The sequence below is a fragment of the Hemiscyllium ocellatum genome, chromosome 30 (assembly GCF_020745735.1).
Source record: "Hemiscyllium ocellatum isolate sHemOce1 chromosome 30, sHemOce1.pat.X.cur, whole genome shotgun sequence".
Taxonomy (NCBI): Eukaryota; Metazoa; Chordata; class Chondrichthyes; order Orectolobiformes; family Hemiscylliidae; genus Hemiscyllium; species Hemiscyllium ocellatum.
This window is the reverse complement of record NC_083430.1, coordinates 37,985,513-38,010,030: the sequence shown is the minus strand read 5'-3', so window position 1 is coordinate 38,010,030 and position 24,518 is coordinate 37,985,513. Positions and strand designations below refer to the sequence as shown.

The 24,518-nt window shown below is 45.9% G+C and overlaps 1 protein-coding gene across 1 annotated transcript in view; it reads left to right on the top strand.

Annotated features, from left to right (window-relative positions):
- The window catches only part of LOC132829811 (protein lin-28 homolog A-like), a 134,707-nt gene extending 117,682 nt beyond the window's left edge, over positions 1-17,025 (top strand). Inside the window, exons 3-4 of the mRNA XM_060847174.1 lie at positions 8,180-8,364; positions 16,653-17,025. Coding sequence (XP_060703157.1) covers positions 8,180-8,364; positions 16,653-17,025 — 558 coding nt within the window. The remainder of the gene's footprint in view (positions 1-8,179; positions 8,365-16,652) is intronic.
- The last annotated feature ends 7,493 nt before the right edge of the window (positions 17,026-24,518 follow it).

The window sequence follows — 24,518 nt, the reverse complement described above, 5'->3', positions numbered from 1 at the left end:
CCCCCACTCTCCTTCCTCTCCCCCACTCCCTTTCCTCCCCACTCCCCTTCCTCCTCCTCCCCTCCTCCACCCTTCCTCCACCCTTCCTCCCCTCCTCCCCCGTCCCCTCCTCTCCCCCGACCCCCTCTTCTCCCCTCCCGCCCCTTCTCCCCGTCCTCCTCCCCGTCCTTCTCCTCCTCCACTCCTCCTCCTCCTCCCCTCCTCGTCCCCCTCCTCGTTACCCCCTCCTCCTCGTTCCCCCCTCCTCCTCGTTCCCCCCTCCTCCTCGTTCCCCCCTCCTCCTCGTTCCCCCTCCTCCTCGTTCCCCCTCCTCCTCGTTCCCCCACCTCCTCGTCCTCCCCCTGTGTCCCCTCGTCCCCCCCTCGTTCCCCCCCTCGTTCCCCCCCATGTCTCCCCCCTCGTGGCCCTCCACCCTCCCTCCTCCTCTTACCTCATCCTCCCTCCTCCCTCCTTCTCCTCCCTCTTCCTCCTCTCCCTCCTCTCCCTCCTCTTCCTCCTTTCCCTCCTCCCTTCTCCATCCTCCCTCCTCCCTCATCCCCCTCGTTCCCCCCACTCGTTCCCCCCCTCCTCGTTACCCCCCCTCCTCGTTCCCCCCGCCTCCTCGGGTCCCCCCCTCCTCGTTCACCCCTCCTCGTCCACCCCTCCTCATCCCCCCTCCTTGTCTCGTCTTCCCCATCTCCCCCTCCACCCACCATTCTCCCCCTCCTCCCTGCCTTTCTCCCCTCCTCCCCCCTTTCTGCCCTCTTCTCCCGCATTCTCTCCCCTACCTCCCTTTTGACCCCCTTCTCCTCCCCTTTTCCCCCCTTTTGCCCACCCATTCTCCCTCTATTCTCTCCCCCCTTTCTCTCCCCGCTTTCTCTCCCCCCGCTTTCTCCCCCCACTCACTCTCCCCCCCACTCACTCTCCCCCCAACTCACTCTCCCCCCCACTCACTCTCCCTGCCCACTCTCCCCCTTCACTCTCCCCCTTCACTCTCCCACCCCCTCCCACTCTCCCCACTTCCACTCTCCCCCCTGCACTCTCCCCACTCACTTTCTCCCCCCACTCACTCTCCCCCCCACTCACTCTCCCCCCACACTCTCTCCCTCCCGTCTCTCCCGCCACTCTCCCCACCCCCACTCTCCCCCACTCACTCTCCCCCCTTCCCCCTCACTCACTCTCCCCCTTCCCTCCCACTCACTCTCCCTCCCACTCACTCTCCCTCCCACTCACTCTCCCCCCCACTCTCCGCCCCCCCCACTCCCGCTCTTCCCACTCCTACTCTCCCCCACTTTCCCCTACCCCCCTTCTCCCCCCACTCTCCCCCACTACTCTCCTTTCCCCCCCACACTCCCTTTCCCCCCACACTCCCCTCCCCCCACACTCCCCTTCCCCCCCATACGCCCCTTACCCACCCTCACACTCGCCTTCCTCTCCCCCCACTCCCCTTCCTCACCCCCCATTCTCACCCCCCACTCCCTTTCTACCCCCCCACTCCCCACTCCCTTCCCACTCCCCTTCACCACCCCACTCCCTTTCACGCCCCCACTCCTCTCCCCCCCACACTCCCCTTTCCTCCCCACACCCTTCTGCCCCACTCCCCTTCCCACTCCCCACTCCCTTCCCTCCCTACTCCCCTCCCCCCACTCCCATTCCTCCCCCCCACTCCCATTCCTCCCCCCCACTCCCCTTCCACTCCCACCAACTCCCCTTCCCCCCACTCCCCTTCTTCGCCCCCCACTCTCCTTCTCCCCCACTCTCCTTTCCCTCCCCACACCCTTCTGCCCCACTCCCCTTCACCCCCCACTCCCCTTCACCCCCCACTCCCCTTCACCCCCCACTCCCCTTCACCCCCCACTCCCCTTTCCCCCCACTCCTCTTTCCCCCCCACTCCCCTTCCCCCCTCCTCTTCCCACTCCCCTTTCCCCCCACTCCCCTTTACCCCCCACTCCCCTTTCCCCCACACCCCTTCACCCCCACTCCCCTTTCCCCCACTCTTCTTGCCCCCCACACTCCCGTTCCCCCCCACACTCCCCTTCCCCCACTCCCCTCCCCCCACTCCCCTTTCCCCCCACTCCCCTTTCCCCCCACTCCCCTTTCCCCCGACTCCCCTTCACCCCCCATGCCCCTTTCCCCACACTCCCCTTCCCACCCTCACACTCCCCTTCCCCCTCACACTTCCCTTTCTCCCCCCCACTCCCCTTCCCTCCCTCACACTCCCCTTCTCCGTCCCCACTCCCCTTCTCCGTCCCCACTCCCCTTCTCTGTCCCCACACTCCCCTTCCCCCCCTCACACTCCCCTTCCCCCCCTCACACTCCCCTTCCCCCCTCACACTCCCCTTCCGCCTCACACTCCCCTTCTCCCCCCCCACTCCCCTTCTCCCCCCCACTCCCCTTCTACCCCCCACTCCTTTCCCCCCCCCTCACATTCCCCTTCCTACCCGTACTCCCTTTCTTCCCCCCCACTCCCCTTCCCCTCACACTCCACTTCCCCCTCACGCTCCCCGTCCCTCCCCACTCCCCTTCCCCCTCCACTCCCCTTCTCCCCCTCCACTCCCCTTCTCCCCTCCCCCTCCCCTTCCCCTTCTCCCCCCCTCCCCTTCCCCTTCTCCCCCCTCCCCTTCTCCCCCCACTCCACTTCTCCCACCACTCCTCTTCGCCCCCACTCCCCTTCCCCTCTCACACTCCACTTCCCCCCTCCACTCCCCTTCCCTCCCACTCCCCCTTCTTCGCCCCCCCCCACTCTCTCTCCTCCCCCCCACTCTCCTTCCCCCTCACTCTCCTTCCCCCCAACTACACTTCCCCCCCACTCCCTTCCCAGTCCCCACTCCCCACTCCCTTCTCCCCCACTCCCCTTCTCCCCCCACTCCCCTTCGCCTCGCATTCCTCTCCCCTCTCACACTCCCCTTCCCCCCCACTCCCCTTCCCCAACCCCACTCCCCTTCCCCACCCCCCTCCCTTTCTTCCCCCCTCACACTCCCCTTCTTCCCCCTCACACTCCCCATACCCCCTCACACTCCCCTTCCCCACCCCCACTCCCTTTCTTCCCCCCATTCCCCACTCCTCACTCCTCTTCCCCCTCACACTCCCCTTCCCCCCTCACACTTCCCTTTCCCCCCACTCCCCTTTCCCCCCACTCCCCTTTCCCCCCACTCCCCTTTCCCCCCACTCCCCTTTCCCCCCCACTCCCCTTTCCCCCCACTCCCCTTTCCCCCCACTCCCCTTCCCCCCCACTCCCCTTCCCCCCCCACACTCCCCTTCCCCCCCACACTCCCCTTTCCCCCCCACACTCCCCTTCCCCCCCCACACTCCCCTTCCCCCCCCACACTCCCCTTCCCCCCCCACACTCCCCTTCCCCCCCACACTCCCCACCCTCCTCCTCCCCCACTCCCCTTCCTCCCCTTTCTCCCTCCCACTCACCTACCCCCTTCCCCCTTCCCCCTTCCCCCCTTCTCCCCTTTTCCCCCTTCCCCCTTCTCCCCTTCCCCCTTCCCCCTTCCCCCCTTCCCCCTTCCCCCTTCCCCCCTTCCCCCCTTTCCGCCTTCCCCCTTCCCCCCTTCCCCCCTTCCCCCCTTCCCCCCTTTCCGCCTTCCCCCTTCCCCCTTCCCCCCTTCCCCCTTCCCCCTTTCCGCCTTCCCCCTTCCCCCTTCCCCCTTCCCCCCTTCCCCCTTCCCCCTTTCCGCCTTCCCCCTTCCCCCTTCCCCCTTCCCCCCTTCCCCCTTCCCCCTTTCCGCCTTCCCCCTTCCCCCTTCCGCCTTCCCCCTTCCCCCTTCCCCCCTTCCCCCTTCCCCCTTTCCGCCTTCCCCCTTCCCCCTTCCGCCTTCCCCCTTCCCCCTTCCCCCTTCCCCCCTTCCCCCTTCCCCCTTTCCGCCTTCCCCCTTCCCCCTTCCCCCTTCCCCCCTCCCCCTTCCCCCTTCCCCCTTCCCCCTTCCCCCCTTTCCACCTTCCCCCTTCCCCCTTCCCCCTTCCCCCCTTCCCCCTTCCCCCCTTTCCGCCTTCCCCCTTCCCCCTTCCCCCTTCCCCCCTTCCCCCTTCCCCCCTTTCCGCCTTCCCCCTTCCCCCTTCCCCCTTCCCCCCTCCCCCCTTCCCCCCTTCCCCCCTTTCCGCCTTCCCCCTTCCCCCCTTCCCCCTTCCGCCTTCCCCCTTCCCCCTTCCCCCTTCCCCCTTTCCGCCTTCCCCCTTCCCCCTTCCCCCTTCCCCCCTTCCCCCTTCCCCCTTTCCGCCTTCCCCCTTCCCCCTTCCCACACCTTTCCCCTTCCCCCTCCAACATCTCCCCTCCAACCTCCCCCTCCCCCTTCCCCACCTCTGCCTCATCCACCCCTCCACTACCCCCATTCCCCCTTCCTTCTCCTTCCCCCTTTCCCCATCCCACCCCCCCTTCAACAACTCCTTCCCCATCCACTTCCCCTCTTCCCCCGTCCCCTTTCCACATCCCCCTTCTCCTTCCCTTTCCCCTTCCCCTCCCTTCCCCCTTCTCCTTCCCCTCTTCCCCTCCCCCCTTCTCCCCCTTCTCCCCCTTCTCTCCTTCCCCCTCTTCTCCCTCCCCCCTCTTTCTCTTCCCCCTCCCCCCCTAACTTATTGCCTCATTATTGGTGCTGTGCATTTGCCATTTGTACGTCAGTGTGTACAATTTTTTGTACCTGGATTTATGGGAGGGTGGTAATGTCACTGGACCATAAGCTTTTACCCTGAATTAATGTCCTGGGTACGTGAGTTCAAATCGGCACAGTGGCTCAGTAGTTAGCACTGCTGCCTCACAGCGTCAGGGACCCAGGAGCGATTCCCGCCTCAGACAACTGACTGTGTGGAGTTTGCACATTCTCCCCATGTCTACGTAGGTTTCCTCCGGGTGCTTCGGTTTCCTCCCACAATCCAAAGATGTGCAGGTCAGGTGAATTGGCCATGCTAACTTGCCTGTAGTGATATGTGCATTAATCGGGGGTAAATGTTGGGTTAACAGGGGTCTGGATGGGTTACTCTTCGGAGGGTCAGTGTGGACTTGTTGGGCTGAAGGGCCTGTTTCCACACTGTAGGGAATCTAATCTAATCTAAATCCCACTATGGCAGGTAATGAAACATAAATTCAATAAAATCAGAAATTAAGTAAAAACAAAGTCCAACTTCTTTGTGGTTTCTGTGCAGAACTCTGAGTGATGTATTTAAACTTGACATCACTCAATGGATGCTTGACAATTTTTAAACTTTGTTTGGTAACAAATAAGTGTTTCTTTATATTACAATTCCATGTATTTTACCTGCTTAAAATAAAATTGTTTATTCCACTCAGAAGCACTGTGGACCTGTTTTAGTGATAATTCTACATACAACTAAGTATAGTACATGACCAAACGATGCTGTAGTAATCTCTTCACTCCTTTGGCAGCTTTTCTTGCCTATCTTTTATTTGCTGCCCAATGATTGCACACAGCACCCACTGGATGCTTTGTCTGATTGAAATGTATGTCTTTTTGGACAACTTATTGCAAATTGAACAATTTTAAACCTTATTTCTGGATTTAGATTTAGTTGAGTTCATTCAGTTAAATTCATGTTCACGGTCAGCATTGTTGCCTGAAATGTGGGCACACATATCCAGAGGAATGGACATTTCTTAAACCTGGTTGTCTTTTAAGGTATAGGTCACCAAATGTCTGAATGGAACCCTGTCTTGCCTTTGTCCACAACCATAAATTTGAAGTTGCAATACCGTTCACATCTTTATGTCACAATTTCTTTGAAATGTCGTTTGCGAGTGGAATATTTCAATATCAGTTGCACAACACTGTCTTTTCCAAATTCATAATTGGCTGTCATGGCAATTGCAACCTGATCAAATGCATTCCAGTCTAGTAAATATTATGCAAATCTGCTATTCAAGTGGCCACATAGCAGTTGAATGAATTAAAGGATCGTGGTAGTGTCAACATGACTGTCTCGAGCAGTCAGAACCATCTTAACTTCATCACTCCAATAAAGATGTTCACCTAGACACTGAATCTTTAATTTATTGATCTTGGCCTTTGCAAATTGGATAGCTTCAATTGTTGTCAAACACATTCTCTAAAAGATTTTGCCAGTTCACCTGGAACATCATTCAGAGCTGTGAATGCAGCACAATGTTGTGGCATTGTGAACATTATCAGGCAACATTTGTTTGTTGGACCACTGCACTTATTCAGCTGCTCTGCGCGGTACTTCGTCAAGACTTTGTAGTTTTGCATTAGTTCATTGACTGCAAAGTGTCTTAACAGACACCTCACTTCTTTCAGAGGTTGAAATACCTCTGCATCACACTCTCATTTTGGCAAATTCTCCAAGTTGTCTTTCCTTCTCAAATAACTTGCTGAAAATTGTATTTACTGTTCTTAGAAGTGGTTCAATATCCTGCCAAATTGAGATCTGCTTTCAGGCATCATGTATTTCAATATCTTCTATGTGAGCAATGCAGTGATGTTCTGACTAACGTCACATTGTAACATTGCCGCTATTCTGTTTTCTTTTCCAAGTATAACAAAGGCTCTGTCGGATAGAAGCATTGCCATATTCTCTAAATCAAAATTGCCGTTAATATAAAATTGTTTGTCGTGAGCAGTCAGTTTCAAAAATCCTGCAAAGACAGTCTTGTAAACAGTTCAGATTCTAATTGAACCTTGATGTGCAAAGTCAACAGTTTCTCATACTAAAAAGCTTGCACTTTCATGTACTATCAGCACACAAAAACACGATTTTATGGAATTTATCCAGTCAATTTTTGACAGAGTTAGTGCACTCCACAAATTTGAAGGTATAATCCTTGCTGTGCCAACTCTTAGTAATTGCAGTGGACTTTGCTACATGATCATGAATCTCTTGTACAGAAAGAATTGACACGTTCTGTATATTGCAAGTATGACATTATCAATTACGACTTTCATCTGATTTCGGATTGATCTATTTGTGTATGCTTTCCCATATATCGCTCCCCCCTCCCAACAAAACACATGCAAGCACATGCGCTCATGCTTGGTATTTCAGTAAGTATGCATAAAATTCTATCTTTGTTTCTTTATAAGACTACGAATAGAAACCATGTGCACGTTTTGCCTCAAATGTCACTTTAGTCCAATTTCCAATCATACCCCTGTCTTCCCAGTGCTGATCCCCTCTCTTAATGTTTCACATCGTGTACAAGACATTGTCACTTTTAGGATAAGTGAAAACCTCACCCATTTGTGTGCTGACTATGATATTACAGTTTCCATGATCTCAGAAAACCATCCCTTTTTGAAATGTGCACTAAACTTTTAAGGAGCTTGAAGGGTAGCTTTTCATTTAGACAAATTTTAAACTTTGTTTGAAAATATTGTTAATTCTTCTGTGTCCTTTTGGAACGGCTGTCTGCTTCCTGGACCTCCTGCTGTGTGATCCTTTTGGTGGCTGTAAACTCCCCACTCCACTTTTGGGTTATGGCCTGGCGTCTTTTCCCCTTCCGTGAGCCAACATCGTACAGCCTCCTTGGACTGGAGCTGCGTTTGATCAGAAGTTGGTTCCAATAGCCTGTGAGATTATAGAGTGCCAACTTGTGATTCAGGGATCCTGGGTTTTGCGGCTGTAGGGTATGGGGTAGGGCATTGTGGGATGTAGAAAGGTTTTTGTTTCCCAGCGTATAGCTGTGCATGCACGCAGCTTACGTGGAACTTGGCTCATAGTAACCACTATTATTTGTCAATAAAAATGCATCTAGTTCCAACAATGACCTTCAGGGAAGGAAATCTACTGTTTTTACGCAGCTTGGTCTACATAATGATGTGGTTGACCCTTAACTGCCCTCTGGGCAACCAGGAATAGGCAATAAATGCTGGCGCAGCCAGTGATTTCCACATCCTATGAACACACTTTTCTTTTTAAAATGTGCATGCCAATAATAGGTGAATTTTTTTGAATTGTTGTCAAATCATTGCCGATTGCACTGGCCATCGTGAACTGAATTCTGGTGATCACATTCAGTAGTCAGGTTAATCCAAGCATGCTCAATGAAAATGCAATTTTCCTGGGATAGAATGTGTTTCAGTCTTTACCGCATTCCTTTGAGGATTTGAGGATAATTTGAAAATTGCTTTAGAATTTCCTAAAACTATTTGGGAGATTTGTTGCATTTTGATTTACTCCAAATGCTTGTAATTTTTTTTAACATTTTCTCTGGGCAATGTTTTTTTTTCAGAGCAAGCTGCACATGGAAGGCTTCCGCAGTTTGAAAGAGGGAGAGCCAGTGGAGTTTACGTTTAAGAAATCTTCCAAAGGTCTGGAGTCGATACGGGTAACGGGCCCAGGTGGCACCTCCTGCATTGGGAGTGAACGGAGACCTAAAGGGAAGAATATGCAAAAGCGAAGGCCAAAAGGAGACAGGTGAGGTGGGTTAGGGTGGTTCTAGGCAACAGTACATCCCAAATTGACATTCAATCCTTGAACAAGTTTATGGGATGTAGGCGTGGCTCGCTAGGCTAGCATTGCTCATCCTTAGTTGCACTGAAGGTGAGGGGTGAGCTGCCTTCTCAAATTGCTGTAATCTAGTTGGTGTACGATGTGCTGTTAGGGAGTGAGTTCCAGGATTTTCATTCAACAACGCTGAAGGAACAATGTTATATTTCCAAGTCAGGACAGTGAGTGGCTTGGAGAGGAACTTGGAAGTGGTAGAATGTATCTGTTTGCCCTTGTTCCTCTAGATGGTAGTGGTTGAGAATTTAGAAGATGTTGTCTAAAGAGTCTTGGGAAATTTTCGCAAAGCAGCTTGTAGAAAGGACATGAACAATTGGTGGTAGAGAAGGTGAGTGTTTGTGGATGTGATGCTTGTCAAATTGACTGTATTTCAACATGGGTCTGGGGAGAGTTAGCTGATAACTTGCATTTAGCTGACACATCTAACACAGTAATACTTACCAAATGGTAATGGGGAGAAAGACCGAGAGAATGGGCATGTGATGCAGAGGAAGAAAAATTAGTCTATGCACATAATTTCTAAGGAAGGGCAATGTCCAAACACCCAAAGATGCCTGAAAGACACTCAGACCCACACTGTGGCAGAAAGCTTCAGAGTCTTTCTATATCCTGTCTGAAATAGCAGTCAGGGCTTCAGGAACACAATGTCAAGATTAAAGCTGATTAAACACAAGATTTCAAAGGCTGGAGAGAATAGTGTGCCATATATTACACAAGGTGTATTTATTTCTTCACTGTAAAATACAAGTGATAATAAAATCATTCAGCTTGGAGGGTGAAACATTGAGTTCTAATGATGCCAAACAGTAAGAGTAAGGACTAGTATGATGAGATGTACAGTGTGATGTTCGCAACTGTGTAGAATGGTTTGGACTGATCATGTTTGTCCCCGTTTACAATGGGCTTTTAAAGAGAGCACAGCTACAATGGGTGCCAGTAAATTGCGGGCTATTTGTTGAATGGTGTGTTTTTCCAGGAGTGGTGTATAGTAAGATATAGTGGAAATCGTGATTGACGGATGCTGTAGGAGTGGAGGGGGAAATTTAATGAGATGAGTTTGATATATGATAGGGCATGAAAACTTGCTCTGCCCTTTGTAGCAACAAACCTTCCAAAAAAAAACCCAATGCAACCCTGATTTAGTCCCAAACAAGTGAGATTCAGCCCCACATTTCTGTTCCTGTGCATCCTTTGGCATAGTATCCTTTAATCTATACTGTCTCCCATGTTAGATGTTTGAAAATATACTATCTCATACTTCTCCTTGTTGAATTTCATCTGTCACCTATCCAACTACTCCTCTAATGACAGTGTCCTTTTGAAGTTCTCCACTGTTTTCACTGTTAGCTATTCTGCCATGTTTTATGTCACTGACAAACGTTTTTAAATTGTTCTCTGAGCAAGATATAGATCATTTATTTATATCAGGAAATATCCCAATTCTGACCTCTGGGGAGCTCCACTGCAAATATTATTCCAATACAAAAAATACATGGTTCCTATCCCTTTGCCAATATTGGTTTTATTCCATGACCTATAAATCTCCTCAAGTCTGTTATGTGGCACTGTTGGATGTCTTTTGGAAGAATGAGAGAGAGAGACACACACTGACAGAGTGTGAAACCATTCTCTTCAGACCCCATCACAGACTCCATTCTCTGACTACTGACTCCATCCCTCTCCGAAATTGGACTGTTCACAATTTTGTTGTATTTGAATCAAAGTTGAAGTTCTGATCGCATATCAGTGCCATCATGAAGACCTCGGTTCTTGCCTCAGCTTGATAGAAATTCTTTCTCTTACCTTTTATATCCCTGAACCCATCTATTCCAAAGCACTTTTGTCTGTCCCCCCCCATCATCTTAATTTTATCAAAAAAGCCCTTCTCCTTACCCTTCTCCTCCCTCCCCTGTGCCTGCTGGCTTGCCTGTTTGCCTGGCCTGCCACCTTTAAAGTTTTCCCTCCTGTTTACAAATTCTCCATGGCTTTGTTCGTTTCTGTCTGAGTAATCCTCCTGAGATTGTTACATTTCTCAATTCTGCTTCTTGAAAATTCACCATTTAATCCCTCTGCCTTTGGCAACAATGCCTTCAGCTGACAGGAGCCTAAGCTGTGGAGTTCCCTCCCTCCCTCTCTCTGCCTCCTCTGCTCCTGGTGGTCAGTTACTTTCTCAAAGGTGCTATATAAATTTTAGTTGTTCAGTGACTTATGGAGACAAAGAAAGATGTGAAGTGACACTGCCTCTCTGTCTCAGGGAGAAATACAGTGTAAGGGGCATGAGGGTAGCGAGAGTGATTACAATAATTTGAGGGTTCAGCAAGAATGAGCTAGTGCATGGTGAGGATGGTAAACTCCCTGAGGGTCTCCAGTTAGTTTTGGAAGAGCTCCTGTGACCTTATTCCCCCGTTATCAGTGTGATTGATTTTCATTTAATATTTCCATGGTGATTGAGACCAATGACATTGATTAATTGAGCCTCTGCTTTCATTGTATTTATTTACCACTTGAGCCTCATGAATTATGTATTCTGCATCATTTTAGTTAGTTGCTTACAAGGGTCAGGAGGTGATGGCGAAAATCAGATGTCCAATCCGGAATGCCATTTCCCCACTGCTTTGCTTCCTTTCTCCATGGACATTCTGTTTTCAGTTTGAGGATTTTTTTTGGCATTCGGAGAGATCCTGTCATTGAGACACACGGAACTGGAACATCATCCCTTCCTATTTTCTGTCTTTGAGTCCAGAGAAGCCATTGGCTGCTGCCCAGTGTTCAGCTCCTGCTTTCACCTTACGACCTGTATCTTCAATCGCTCCAGAATGAGTCACTCCACATGCGAGTCAACATGTAACAAACATAGAAACCAGGGGCAGGACCAGGCCATTCTGCCCCTTGAGGCTGGACCTTTTGTAACCTTACCTCTCACTTATCCCAGATAACCTTTCCCTCTCTTACATAACTGTGCTGAAAGATTCTGTGTTTCTAAGACATTATCAGGAAATCTTCATGACCCTGCTGAGGAGGAAGAAAGTTGCCTCATCTCTTTTCTCAATGGGTTGCACATTACTTTTAAATAGTAATCCCCAGTTCCAGAAAAAGGAGAATAGGCACTATATAAATGCACTTCATCTCTGGACTTCACAAGTTCTTTACAACCAGTGAGGTACTTTTAGATTGTAATCGTTATTGTATTGTAGGAAGCAAAGTTGCCAACTTGTGCACAGGAAAGTCCCCCCAAATAAACCATGACACCAACAAAATAACTTGACAGCAGGGATAAATGGCCAGGACAGCAGACAAACTTCAGTTGCTATTATTTGAAATTATGCCATGGGATGTTTTACTTTATCCCTCCATTCGATGTGTAACCATTCACAATCTTAAGAGAATGGTAGAACAGACATTTAAAAGCTGACTAGCCTCCTCCCATTCTTATATCTGGTTCTGCTTGTACTCTCCATGTGCAAGCTCAGACAGGCAATGTAGAGATGGTATCTGACCACTGAGTGTGCTGTAGTCCAAGTCCAAACCTGTCTGCACCCCATATCCACACGGCCATCCTGAGCAGCAGCAGGTAGTGACTTGGAGCAGGAACCACAGCTTCTTCTCCTTTCCTTCCTAGCCTGCAGCTAATGGTTTAGTCAGGACTTCCTGTCCCTTCATGATTAATGCAAATATAATACAAGAGCACTTTCCTTCAATAACAGTACGTCACAGAAAATGCAGTGAATGACATTGTGGCAATTCAGATTCAAGAAATAATGTGCATCCCCAGATCTGACACAGCGTTGTGTAAAACATAATGCATTATGCTAAGATTAATTTCAAACTCTCCTTTTTTTTTAAACTTAACACACTCCCTTATAGTGTGGCCAGAATTAATCTGTGGCTCATAGGGTAACTTATTCAGGAGTTTCAAGCCCTATTCCAGTGAAGTAAAATCTGGGCGCTTGAGCAATGTATAGCATAGCATGTTTGTGAGTGTCTCTGTATGACTGTATTCATTTGAATGTGCAAGAACATAGCAAACATCAGTAGTTCATAATATATATGAAGTGTGTTTGAATGAGTTGGGTGATTTTCCTAAATAAGTATATTTGAGTAAATTCATGACTGTGGATCTGAAGTAAAGACTTGTATTTATGAAAATATAGACATGTAAAAAATTCACAGGACAGGAGGCCATTCAGCCCATACTGCCTGTGCAGCCGAGAGAAAGTCAACCAGATCTATCCATCTTCCAGTTTTTGCTCTGGAGACTTCAAATTACTGGCCCCTCATGGGCACATCCAAGTGTTTCTAACATGCGATTTCAGGGGTTTTGCCTCTCCCAGCTTTTCAGGAAGTCAATTCCAGATGCCCACACCTCTGGAGGAAACATTTCCTGCATAACATTTAGCTAATCCTTCCACCAATTACTTTCAATTGATGTCACCGATTAATGACCACTTTGCAAATGGAAATATGCTGTTCCTATTCACTCTGACTTGGTGCGTCATGATGTAATACACCACAACATATTCTTCGCTCAGCTCCCCCTCTCTTCCAAAGAAGGCGAATCTGGTTTATCTAATCATTATTCGTGGTTAAAATTCGTCATTTCTGGCAACATCCTCTCTAGTATGATTACATCAGCTGCAAATGTGTTGCTGGTCACATCAGTCACTGATTACATCAGTCCTGGAATGTGGTCATCAGGACCATACACATTATTACAGCTGGAATTAGCTACTTTAATAGCCTTTTGCAGATTTTATGGATGTATTCGAGGAATAAGTTAGCACACACACCCAAACCCCCTCCCCTGAGGCTTTGCATTCTATTCACTACAAGACCTAGAGCTACATCTCACTGCTGATGAAAGGTTTATATCTGAAAGGTCGACTGTCCTGCTCCTCAGATGCGGCCTGACCTGCTGTGCTTTTCCAGCGCCACACTTTTTGACACTTTGATCTCCCGGATCTGCAGTCCTCACATTTTTTTCGGAACTACATCTGCCTCTCTGGGGGAATGGGCCAAACACATTTACGTCTGCAGGTACAAAGGTGGTCACCAAATACATCAAACCCATTCAGGTTGATGAAAACTGAAAATAAAAATTCCTTGCTTTTATACTCTCGTCCTTTGAAAATAAAATGTGCCATGTGCCACTTTATCTACCTGTTCTGCTATCTTCAGATAATCATATACATAAACTCCAACTGATGCCCTGTTAAATCTTCCACAATCCTACCAGTTGTGTACTTCTTAGCTCCCTAAATACATTGCTGAAAATGTGTTGCTGGAAAAGCGCAGCAGGTCAGGCAGCATCCAAGGAACAGGAGATTCGGCGTTTCGGGCATAAGCCCTTCTTCAGGAATTCCTGAAGAAGGGCTTATTCCCGAAACGTCGAATCTCCTGCTCCTTGGATGCTGCCTGACCTGCTCGCTTTTCCAGCAACACATTTTCAGCTCTGATCTCCACCATCTACAGACCTCACTTTCTCCTCCCTAAATACATTACCTCACACTTCTCTGTATTGAATTCCACTTGGCACTTTTTTGTCAATTTGAAGAGTTTATTGTTACCATCCTGGAGTGAATGTCACATTGCCATCTTCAAATACTTTCCCAGCCACTGCAGTAGTTCTTGAAGTGCAGCCACAGATCAATTTTTTTTGCAATAAGAATAGAAGGAGCTGGAAAGACTCAGGTCTGGCAGCATCTGAGGAAAGAAAGCAGAGTCTACGTTTAGGTTCCAATGATGATAAATGGAGATGGATGCAATCCTCAGAGAGAACAGCAGTCGGACAGACGAAAGAATAGATAATGGTCAGCCCTGGAGAAAGAAAAGCTGCAGATGGGCACCATTAGTGAGTGAAAATGGGTTGGCTGTGGTGAAAGCAGCCCATGTGATGTTAGGGGCTGGTGGGGGATATGGGAGAAGCTGCTTCGGCCCTAAAATTACTGGACTCGATATTGTGCCCTGAAGGCTGGAAGGAATCCAAGCAGTAAATGAGATGCTGTTCTTCCAGCTTTGTGCTGAGCTTCACTGAAACACTGCAGCAAGTCTGAGACAGATGTTGAAGAATGGTGGTGTGTTGAAGTGGCAGGCAACTGGAAACTCAGGGTTTGTCTGCAAACACAGAACAGACCATATTGTGAGCAACAAATATAGTGTTGGTAAATCAGTGAAAGGAGTTTCTAGTGCACGCAATGTTTATTGAGGAACAGATATTGACCAGAGCAGGAACAGAATTTCAGGCTCCAGTCTGCTTTTAATCTGGGCCACCAACTCAGTGATCCTGCTCCCACCCCAGTGGCCTCTACAACCCAGGACCCTGCTCTTTGCTTCTGATGTTCTTCCTGCCTCTGACAACAGCCATGCCTAACTCACCTCCCCTCCTGTAAAAAGTTGCTGCGTGACCCCTTTATGTTTACCTTTTTTTTTGTTTAGCATCTCATCCAAAAGAGAGCAACCCAACAGTGCAGTGTCTCATCACTGCTACACTGCAGTGTTAGCCTTATGTTTCTGCACACCAGCTGGTGTAGAACCTGACCTAGCACTTTCTTACTGAGAACCTGAAGTGCTACCAACTGAGCCCCACACACTGCATGTGTCTGATGGGGCATATTTGAGGAGATCTAGAAAGAACACAATTGCACTGGAAGTACAGTAGGAGCTGAATGTGCCTACTTGGTGGGTGAATGAGTGTAATTCAGTGTGAATATGTGTGATGAGCAGCTTCCAATACTCCTGTTATGCGTATGTAGAGGATCTGTCGAGTAGTTGTACAAATCCACAGCTACTGTCAAGTCCCAGTAATAGCCATTATTGCTAGCAGTAAAAGGAAATAAAATCCGGAGTTGGGATGTGGGAGAATGTTAACAGGCTTTTTGGCCTTATTGTTAATAGGTGGGATGTTGTCACATACTGTTAATGTCTGTTAAATAACAGTAGGGATCCTTGTGCACCATGCTGTGTTAATGAACCTATATTCATTTTTAAATTAGCTTTGTTTCCTAGCCATTTTGAAGGTGCCCACATTGCATTTTTTTTAAATCACAATTTGCAATGAAGGACCAGCAGTAATGTTGTTGATTCATTATTGAGTTATTTTATTGAGTGATACTGCACAGTTGGACCAGTACTGAGGGAAGACGATACTGTTGGAAAGATTCTACTGAGGATTACTGCACTGAGGAGTGAGTGCTGCACTGTTACAGAGGCTGTTCTGAGGGAATGTTGTACTGAAGGAGAGTACTAATATTGGAGGGGCAGTATTGAGAAGCACTGGGCTCTTTTGAGAGATGATATTGCGTGAATACTGTCAAGTTGGAAGAGCAATTCTGAGGGAGCTTTACACTATTGGAGCAGCAGATCTGAGGGAGCACTGCACTGTCTGGGTGATACAGAGGGATTGCTATACTACTGGAAGGTCAGATTTGAGGGAATTTTGCACAACCAAACAGGCTATATTAAAGAACAGCAGTACAGAGAAAACTCTACATTGGAGGGTCAAATGTAGAGAAAGTGTCATGCTGTTAGAAGTGCTTCTTTCAGATAATTCATTACACTGAGTTATTGACTGCCCTCTATGGATGTTAATATACAGGATCTCCAAAATGCATTTGTTCATGATCCACTCATTCATTTTCGTAGACTCGGCGATAAAAGCATCCATGCACCGGTGCAACTGTGTAACTGAGAATGTAAATAAAAACTATTTAAAGCGTTCCTTTGATATCATTATGTAATGTTTGTTTGATTAATACAACTGATGAATTTGTCACGTTGCCAATCCACCATTTGAGTAATCTGATATTGATGACTAAAAAATGCGACTGAACATTTACCATTTACTTGAAGTACAGTTTATTTAAGTTTTCTTTTAAAAGAAAAGACATACAGCAAAGCTCTTAAATCAGTTTGGATGAGCCAGTGCAATGTTGAGTCTTCTGAAGGTCTGCAGACATGTGATTCACTGGATCTCCACATCGGGCTGGGCCACAGTCAAGTCTGTGGCCAGTGTTGGTTTTGAGCTCAATGTGTTTTTAAACTGGCACAAAAGGTCTTGGAAACTCGATTTATGTTTTGGGCTTTGTGGTCATTTGGGTGATTTTGGGCTAATTTGCATTAGAAAAACCCTCAGCAACTGAATGGAAATTGTACCTGCATCCTTTTTATTCTTGTGTTTCGTTTTCTTTTTCTTTCCTTTTTAGATGTTATAACTGTGGTGGCTTGGATCATCATGCCAAGGAATGTAAACTAGCCCCCCAACCGAAGAAGTGCCATTATTGCCAAAGCATCGGCCACATGGTGGCCAACTGCACAATCAAAGCTGCCCAGCAACAACAATCTGCCAGTTCTCAGGGAAGACAGGAAAGTAAATCGACAACAGGGGCCTTGACTTCATCCCCCTCACCCACTACTCCTCAAGAAGTGGGAGGAGAGCACAGCACGGCCCTACTCCTGGAAGAAACGGGGGAGCACTTGGAAAAGCTTCTTCCGGAAGCCTACGAAAGTCCCCTGCGAGAGTTCGCCGAGGAGCCAAGTAGGCAAAGCTCGAATTTGCAGAAAAGGAAAAAGACCTGACGTCGTCAGTGCCAGGAACCAACTCAGGATACAAAACTACCTCAGGTTCACCTACACTGCCGAGGTCAAGATCCAGCAATTCTCCAAAGCAATCAAAAGACTTCATCATGAGTCCAACTTCTACTCATTCTGATCATGGATAGGATTTGGATAAACCTTCAGCAAACTGAGGCACACTGGAACATTCTTAGACAACAGCCTCCATAACCTTTCAACCACCTTAATACTGCCAAAATTTCCAGATGTCCAACTTAAATCCTATAATGTCAAGACATTCTTTGTCTCTGTTCATTTTTCGAAAGAACCAAGAGCAAGAAATCTGCTTTCTGATATAAAACTCAATTCTCTTGCCCCTTGTTAATTTCTCCTCCTCCTGGTGGTATCAACCATGGCTTGAGAACCATTGCATTGATTTATTTTGAAGGCTGACTTGCATTGAATTTGGAATAGTAACCATGCAACAAAGAGGTTTCTTCACTTCCGGTATATGTATTTTGGCATCCTCCCCCTACACAGTGCTACCTTTCAATTCACCAAACAGCAGGTTAGATGATGAAGAACAAACAATGAGTCCTTAAACATTTTGATCACACGACTACACCCATCAAAGATTGACAGGACTCTCACCTGGGACAATCATTTCCCCTTTATCAGGAGGTTAGTGAAATTATCTCAGCAGGTAGACAAAGGTTTCCTCCCACACGTCTGAAAGATCTGACTTCCTCTTGTTGCCTAGTCATGTTGAATTACGTCACGCAATCAAAGCTTTCAGAACTCAAAAATGATAGAGAATCCAGGCTAGCCTATTGGATGGCAACCAATTTGAATAACCTTCCACCAAAGCTGCGGTGTTTCTTGTGTCCATATATCTGCAACAGGTCTGATGAGCTACCATAATCTACATTACATCACTTTTACCTCGAAATAGAGTCTCAAGACTTACATTATAGTGCATCTTATTTGACTACTTAAAGTCTCAGCAGTTAAAAACTAATGATACAAGTTCATTTAAGCTCCCTAGATGAGCAACTGTTGTCCTCAGATTCCTACTGTGCCATCCTACTTTTGATCCAACTCTTATTGTGTTCCTCAGAAGCACAGAGTTTCCTGAACCTATCTTCAGATGAAGAATTGCTGATATAAAAGAGAAAGCTCATAACAAATAGCCTATTGCAGATGGAGTATGGACACCCGAGCCTAATGTTCACTCGTTAGGCACATGGTAAACCAACTCATGAGATGAACATTCTGCTACAATCAAAAAATAATCTGATACTTGGTAGGAGTGAATACTACTTCAATTTTCAATCACAGATTAATGCTGGGATTGGTAATGAATGGTGAAGGTGCAAATGGGTTAGTATGAAATTTTGTTGCCTGCAAATGTTCTAGCTTGTTTATTTTAAACGTTTTGTTAAATAATGGAATTTGATACACCTCCAAGATATCAGTCCTAACCAGAGTTGCACAGCACAATGTTCTGTTGTCAATCCATTTGCACCCTGAGACACACAACTTTGTTATATAAAACCAAAAGTCCTATCTGACAGTTTACTCTGTTCCTTAGTTTTCAGTACCTTCCATGTTGATGGTGCAGGGAATTGGTAATGAAATTTAAGCTGATTAAAACTCAGCATTCCACTACTGTACACTAATGTCACTATGTTTGGTACTATGGCCATTAAACTGCTGAATAAATCCTACCCAGAGCCTTTCATGATATGGTGGCTCAGTGGTTAGCATTGCTGCCTCACAGTGTCAAGGACCTGGGTTTTATTCCAGCCTCTGGCAACTGTCTGTGTGGAGTTTGGACATTCCCTGAGTCTATGTGGGTTTCCATAGTCCAAAGTTATGTAGCTTACCATGGGAAATTGCCCATAGTGTCCAGGGATGCGCAGGCTAGGATTAGCCGTGAGAAGTATATGGTTATAAGGATAGGGTAAGGGGCTGGATCTGGTTAGGATGGTCTTCAGAGGGTCAGTGTGGACTGGATGGGCTAAATGGCCTGCTTCCAATTTGTAGGGATTCTATGATTCACCCGCCCAATAGCAGTCCATTGAAAAACACTCAGTTTGCAATTTGATTGTTAATTAATTCATTCATTCAGGAGTTATTGTCCTGCCTTAGTTGCCCTGACAGCTGATGTCAGAGTGACATTGAGATGTAACCACTTTGGTGTGTGGACTGAGGTGACATTATTGGTTCAGACTGGGCAAGAATGATTGTTTTTTTTTCCCTAAAGTGTTTCTTCCCATTAATAAACTTTCAATATGTTTTTAATGTTAATTCAGTAACTTCATGGTCACATTTACAGATACAGCTTTTTATTCTGTTTGAATACAAACTTTGCCAACTGCTATGGTGGGATTTGAACTCCTTTTCTGCTGGATGGCTGCTCCAGTTAAATCTGAGAATAGAAAATGCAAGGCTCAGGAGGAAGCCTTTCAGCTTATGGTGCTCTGTGTTGGCTGAAAAAGAGCTCTCCAGTCTAATCCCATTTTCCAGATCCTGGAATACCTCATTGTACATCCAGGTATTTTTACACAAAGAGCTTTTCACTTCTATACCCTCCCAAGCAGTGAGTTTCCAATCCCTGCAACCTTATGCATGAAAATAAATTCTCCTTAACTTCCCCTCTAATCTGTATAAGAATTGCTTTTAAATCCATGCCCCTTACTATTGACCTCTACGAATGGAGATAGATTAGTTTAGGTTCTTCATAATTTTATTCATCTTTACTCCCCCACCACCATCACCCTTCTCTGCTTCAGAATAACCGCAGCCTAGACTTTCCTTATAATTAAAGTTCTCCCTTCCTAGCAAAATTCTTGTACAACTTTTCTGTTGCCTTGCCAGTGTGACTACATCCTTCCTGTGATGTTATTGAACTGTATGCAATACACTGAGGTTAACTCATGTTTTATGCAGTTTTACAATAATCCTCTTACTCTATACTCTTAACCAACTCACTTTTATATACTGCAGCTAAAATGATCACTTCACTTGCATGTGCTCAGTTAAACGCAGTTGATTTATAGCAATGGGTTAAAATGTGTCAATAGCTTTCCAGGCACAGACTTTCCATGAGAGCCTGCTGGGAGTTCAGCAACATACTCTCTACCCATGGGAAGTACCCATCCAGTTTCCTGTAACGTGGAGCACTACACAGGGAGTACCAAAACCAGGAACTAGCCTCATCCTTACTTAAACATTGCACAAAACGGACAGGCCCTAAAGACCTCCCGGCCAGGGTTCTAGTGGTCATTTTGAGATCATACCTTTCAGTGCTAACCCTGTAAAATGCCAGAAGGTCAACACTGAAGAACAACCATTTTTACTTGGGTTGAATGCAAGGCTCATTGTAGGTATAAGTACAATGCATGCCTGCCTGCCTCTAAAAGGTGAAACATAATGCTTTTGGAGGTGGGATTGAGCTTTTAAGATTTAATTGCCAAAACTTCCTGTTTCTAGCCTGGACCCTGAACCTTCTTAGTGGAACTCCCTATCCTGCTTGGATGCTCTGAACCCCATCTTCACCTACTGTCTGGGCCCCAAAAACTCTTTGCGGCTGGAACATTCTATCTCAATGTGACAACTTTGAGTCCCGTGCAGAAATAAACCCTTCCATTCTTGCTCCACCACTTTTCGACAGTTGGTCTTGAAGATTCCTTCCAATAGACAGAGTTGACAGGGGCGCGCAAAGGTAGCTCAGTACAGTTGGAGTACCAGCCAAACATTCACCTGGTCTCTGACTCAGCACAACTGCACCACTTATTCAGTCTTACGAACACTCTGTAGTGGTTGTGTTTCTCCATTCCTGGTGTTCACTATTCCCAACTCCCCTCATTCACATCTCTAAATATTGAGAGCGCTCCCATTATCACGGAGTCCATTTGATTTTTCAATCAAATTTCATTGGCACACTTGAACATTGTGTTTGCACAGATGGATTAGGAGAGAAGTCTCATGCTACTTGATGTAAATTGATTAATTTTAAGGTTGTCTCCTTCACTAATGTTGTACATCCTCTCAAGGAAATTGTGATCTCAGGGATTCCAAAAGAAAATAGAGCAGGCAACAATCAGATTTGAAAATATTGTTGAAGTGGATTGGCTTAGATTCCAGCTGGACAGCAGTGAGATTGATACAGTCAGGCACTACGAAGGGAGTGACAAGTGAATGCCTGTAATGCTGTAATAGTTGAGCTAAGGAGGTGATGGAAGAGCAAGATAATATGACTTTTCCCTGCCAGCACTGAAGTGCTTGTAGCATGTTCACTGTTATCCAGTAGTGAATCATAATGACAACAATAAGCAAGAAATGCTTGTGAATTTCATTTAACACTATGTTGGAATTTCTGTCTCTCAAATTAGTTTTGTCCCACCTGGAACTGAGGTTATGGAACCAGTAGCTCCAGCAGTTGAGGCTGCACTGAAGTTCTGACATAGTGGCTGATTCACTGGATATTTTGTCCAATTAGACTTTTTTTTAAAAAAAATGTGAGCAGGACTTTTACCAGTGTGGTTGGGAGAAAGGTTGAGTTATCAATGGAGAAATATATTGTTGTATTGATACACTGGGTAGAGTTTACAACTCTATGGTGATGATTGCCTTCAAACCAGAGTGAAAGTCACAATCATACTGGAGAACCTATTGTCAACTAGTGACAAGCTGTAATTTCAACTCTGACTGGACAGCAAGGTCAGGAGCCACAAGTCCATTCACTTATTCAGAGCTTGACCCCAAAATCTCCCACAGTGCTTGGTGTTGACCACAGAGTTATAATTGCCAGTAAGTTTGTAAACAAAAGTTCCAATTTTCTGCAATGCTTGTATGTTTGATTGTAAAAGAGCAGGCTTTGTTGAGACCATTTGAAAATGGTTGACATTCAATGTAAGTTTGCACAAAAGTGTATCCAAGTATTTTCTATGGGTAACCTCCCACTCTGACAGATTATTATCTTTGACTCCACTCAATCAGCTGTTGAATGCCCCCTTGACTCAACAATGCCTTCTCTACCCGAGCAAATGACCCCTCAGTCAGGTCACATTGTCTGCACCTTCGATTGACGGATGCCTCCTCCATTCCCCACATGCAGATGAAAGTGCATTTGGAATTGCAAATCAACTGGACGGAATCATTGGGAAATAGGAAATCACTCCAATGGTAAAGAAATTGGATCTGTGTTGGACAAAGTTGTTGTTCTACCTCAGAATACAAACTGCCCAATATCTTAACTGATGGAGTGATTTCCATTTTCAAAACAATTACACTGTACAATTGATTTTCAATTCAAGTTACGTATTTAATCTTCATATTGTTGAATTGAGGAGGCATTTGTCAATTGAAGGTTCAGTTCAGCTGGCCTAGTCTTTAACCCTCATGTGACCTGGTGATAAAAACTATCAGAAGTTCAATGTTATTGAATTACAGCTTGCACATCGTTCAAAACACATCTGCATGGGACTGGGGGCTCATATTACAATACAACACTACCGTAGGCTAGTACCTGACCAGATCAATTCTGTTTCAAAGAGGCTGTATGAAAAGTTGGGGGGCGTGGGTGGTACGGGTTCATTAATCATCCTGAAACCCTTACCAGTCACATGTCACTTTGTATCTTGTCAAAGAGAATGTGTTCCTTTCATGTAATATGGTGGCCCTTGTTTTTCACATGCTTCATACTCTCAATGATATGACTTGAGGGGGATCTATAGAACATGGTGCCAATGGAGCACAGTGCCCATGGAACTTTGTGCCAATCAGAGTGAATTTTTTTTGTCAATGCTAAAGAATTTTATTATGAAAATTTCACCTTTTTAGAGGAAGTAATTGGAAAATTAGTACATGAGCCAGAAACAGCTGATTCTCTTTCACAACTGAGCACAGTGGGGATAGGGAATTAACTCTATCCTTTGTGAAACTATTGTTATTTCACTGCAATTGTACAAGAAATCCATTACAAAGGTAAACATGCAACCAAAGCCACAGCCACATTTTAAGAACCTGGAATTCTGGAAACATATGAACAGCGCATTTGGGTCAAAGACAGAGAGAGTGACTGTTTAAACTGGCAATCTCGTTTTTAAAAAAATGTTCAAGTCTGTACACTGATATCATTGTGCGCTCATACAGTGCTTACAGACTATGTTTTAATATATTGTTTTTGTATTTTTATATATTGTAATGTATAACTGCAATCAAGTAACTCAGGATGAAAAGCTCTACTCAGGGACTGTATGAAGCTGTTTCATTTTGGTAGTATATTGTTTTGGTGTATAATCAAACTGCAATGGTACAATTCTGGTGAAAACTGGATCTACCTCTCAGTATTTTTTATACAATGGTAGTTTTCTCTGATTAGTCTTTTGAACCAGACATATTCTGTATCTATCTGCTGGTCTGTAACTTCTCAAAAGTGATTACTGACCATTTTTAAAAAAAAATGTTGATCTCATTGTATTGAATGGTCCTGTATCCAGAGGGAGTGCAATGGCCAGAGACGTCCTGCAGTGGATTAATGGAGAGGAAATATTGATCCATGTGGAAAATCCGCCCAAAACTATGCATCTAATTCCTTGCTATCAAAATAAAAGCCTCCTGTAATCTGAATGCATTTAAATTTCAAGGGAAAAATTGGGCAAATTCTAGAATTAGAATATCCAGAAAACAAGGTAAGGTTAGTTCATATCACAAGTTATTTGCCTTACATTAAAGCTCCTTAATGTATGGATTCCAAGTTAGTCACCCAGTGTGGAAAACGTACAGCTGTAATCCAGTTCCATTTGAAATATTTTATTCTTTTGGCTGTATCTGAAGGCTACTTATCCACTTCTGATGCACAGGTCTGCAATCTTTGTAGCTATGGGTTCAACTTTTGCTTTGTCTGATGGTTTTGGCAAGAATGTGGAAAAGAGCAGCTGGAGTAGGTAACAATGGCTGTTGAGCCCTCTCTCTCATTCAATGAGATCATGGTTGATCACCTGCCTCAGTTTTGCTCTCCTGCCCAATCATCACATCCTTTTACTCCTAAAATGTCCAAAAATCTATTAATATCAGGTTCAAATGAGCTCAATGACTGAGCGTCCATAGTCAGCTTAAGTGCAGAATTCCAAAGATTTTGAATTGAGAAATTTATCCTTGCCTCATGCCAAATTATGAAATACATACCCTAGAACTTTGGCCTTCAGTTCACAACTCTCTATCCAAGGGAACCAATTTTTCAGCATCCACCCTGTCAAGTCCTCTAAGAGGGAGTTTTTGGGTTTACCCTCTTTTTTTGGCTGTTTACCCTCTCTTTTTAAATATATGACTTATTTAAGAAGGTTTGAAAGACAGACAGACTGATAGAATGGAAATGTTATTCTATTCATAGCCTGTAAGGATCCAAAGTAAAAATGATTTGGACATGCTCAAAGAGCTCCCAATGAGAACAGCCATCTATTATACCATGTCTAAAATAGAGACTAGCCTGGTGACTAAAACATTAAACT